General features: G+C 53.8%; 1 protein-coding gene across 1 annotated transcript; it reads right to left on the bottom strand.

The window, feature by feature from the left end:
* Window positions 1-463: 463 nt before the first annotated feature.
* LOC104077181 (PCTP-like protein) lies at window positions 464-2,189 on the bottom strand (the record flags this gene model as incomplete). The annotated part of the gene is given in 5 exon segments (XM_009578315.1): window positions 464-602; window positions 604-674; window positions 1,289-1,341; window positions 1,574-1,718; window positions 2,109-2,189. Coding segments are annotated over 5 exon segments (489 nt in total), but the record flags the coding sequence as incomplete, so codon positions are not given.
* Between the last annotated feature and the right edge of the window lie 323 nt (window positions 2,190-2,512).

Here is a 2,512-nt window from a genome sequence, read left to right as displayed (position 1 = left end):
ACAGGTCCAGCAACACTGGATTTTTTCAGCGACTTGCAAAATAGAGGCCAAGAGTCAGGAGCATTGGAGCAGCTTTAGCTTGTCAATGAGTAACTCCCTGGCCAGGGATGCAGACTGGCAGAGGTATTGCAGGTAGCTTGACTTTTTGGAGCAACAGTAACAGCCCCAGAACAAGCTGTCTTGTGTTAACGCATAGCAGGTTACACCTGAGACACGTACTGCACAGCTCCTCTCCCTGAGCGTAACTCAGCCAGGTCGGTACAGGTGGCCCGTGTGCTCCTGGCCCCATTCAGTCTCGGTGCTGAGCGGGGCTGCTGTGCTTGGATCCCCAGTCACGTCATGAGAGAAAAGGCTACAAACCCAGAGATTTTCTTTAAAAGCTCCCCCCGCCCCTTTTTGTAAACCACTGGATGAGTCTGAGCAGCATCGCGTAACGTTCCTCCCTGCAGCGACGCTAGCAGCATCAGTTCTCCGAACCGCTGTGCTCGCCCCTCTCATCCTTCGCTTCGGATAGGCCACTCTCATCGATGTTCTCCAGCGAGGCGGCACGCTGCAGCGCCAGCTCCGACAGCACCAACAGAGGAAGCTTGTTCTGCTCAGGGTTTCATGTTTGCATCGTGCTGCTGCTCCCAGGCAGGGTATTTCATGCAGGCCTTGTGCAGTTTCTTTAACATCTGATCAGGAGCAGGGAAGCACAGGGGGAAACAACCATGGAAGCTTAGAAAAGGTCTTGGTACGTTTCTCATGTAGCCACTACTAACACCTACTCCGTTTCTTTTCTGGCTGCTTAGGAGGAGCTCAGGACCCACTAGAGAGAAAGGCAGAAGGACAATTTAACTCCTTGGGACCATCTTCTGCTTGCCCAGATCCCCTGACAATGCCAGCTGCTTTAGGAGAGTGAAATTAAACTTCCTGTACTGAAATCCTTTGTCCCTGTCCGGCTCTGGCACCAGAGACCCCGCCAGCACTGCTCTGCCACTCCGTTCAGGATCTCCAAAAGCTACTGAGCTTCAAGATCCTGTTCAGACGGGGCGTGAAAAGTGGGGGTCAGGCAGGTTATTGCAGAAGCGGAGACCAGAGTTGCCGTGTTATTCATATCCCTCTGGCTTCAGAAATGAATCAGTCAGCTGTCAAAACTGATAAGGCTGACAGAATGTGACGCCACACCAGAGATGAGCCAAGATGCCCATTCCTAGCGCAGCCCCACTGTGGAGGGAGGCCACCCTCTGCAGCCCTCTGTTCCAACCACTGGGACTGGGCACACGCACCTTGGAAATGCTCCACTCACCTGCGGCGCCAGGTACTGCAAAGCTTTATTTACAACCCACTTTCGCAACGACCCTAATAGATTGAGGGGGGAAAAAACAGACGTTAGTGTGCCAGAAAATGGCTGCGCTCCTACCAACCACCCAGCAGCCCCCATAGCAAGCTGCAGCATTAGCATCACCACCTCCCTTTTTTTTTTGCCACGTTATGTAGGTGCACTCCAGATTATGAGCAGGATTTCCACTGACTGGGGCCAGAATTTGCATCACCCCGCCACCACATCCCGAGGCCTGCAGAACCAGGTTACCTTTTGGATCCACCTGAGTCCGGCAGGTCAGACTGCAGCTGTTGGGCCCAGCTGAATGCATCAGGTATCCCGTCAGGAGAGAGACTGCCCTCACCAGATCCTTGTGTGGAGGGTATTTTGTGCAGACACATCAGACAGTCAGATGCTGTCTTCCATCTTCCCTGCCCTCTCTCAGGTCTGGCATTGAAAATACAGGGCAAAGACTAGGCTAGAGGCACAGAGGAGCTGCCTCAAACAGAGGAACTTATAAAGGAATTACGCAGCTACATGCCAGAGGCTCTGGGATGCCAGTTGTCCTAGGCACAGACAGAATCTTGCTGTCTACAGATAGACTGCTGCACTCCTGCGAGGCTGGCACCAACTGGGTGTAGTTCAGCTTTAAGGGAGCCAGCGCCGAATCCTGTTCAAGAGACCATCCCAGACTCCTACAGCTGGTGACCAACCCTGGGACAGCATTTTGCCCTTAACGGGACCCTCCGGTTCACGGGATCACTGTAACGGGAGAGCCTTCTAGTCCAGCCCACTCTTCACTCACCGGGTATTTGACGGAGAAGTTGATAATGGTGTGATACCCATCCTCGCCCTGCCAGGATCGCGGTATCTTGTTCTTCAAGGGCTTCAGGCACCACCGTAAACAAGAAGGAAAGTAAGTTGTTTCACGGATGTCCAGCCACTCCAGAGGTTTCTGCCTGGGCCGAGTGTCCTCCTCTAGTTCACTTAGTGATCTCACCGTCTCCTCCAAGCAGCACGACCCTATCCCTTACCAGCCCAACTGGTGCCAACTGCCTCTTGTAGCAGAGGTCCCCAGTGGTGTCCTGAACCCCAAACATCTCTCTCCTGCCAGGCAGCCTGGACAGGGTGGCTCCTCTATTTAACACAACCCAAGACTTTCGTGGAAGTGAGCCAGTCTCATCCCCTGTCCCCCTCAGGCCCCTGGCC

This window comes from Fulmarus glacialis, unplaced genomic scaffold (genome assembly GCF_000690835.1).
Source record: "Fulmarus glacialis isolate BGI_N327 unplaced genomic scaffold, ASM69083v1 scaffold16705, whole genome shotgun sequence".
Classification (NCBI taxonomy): Eukaryota; Metazoa; Chordata; class Aves; order Procellariiformes; family Procellariidae; genus Fulmarus; species Fulmarus glacialis.
Note: the sequence above shows the minus strand (reverse complement) of the source record. Positions and strands in the feature narration are given on the sequence as shown.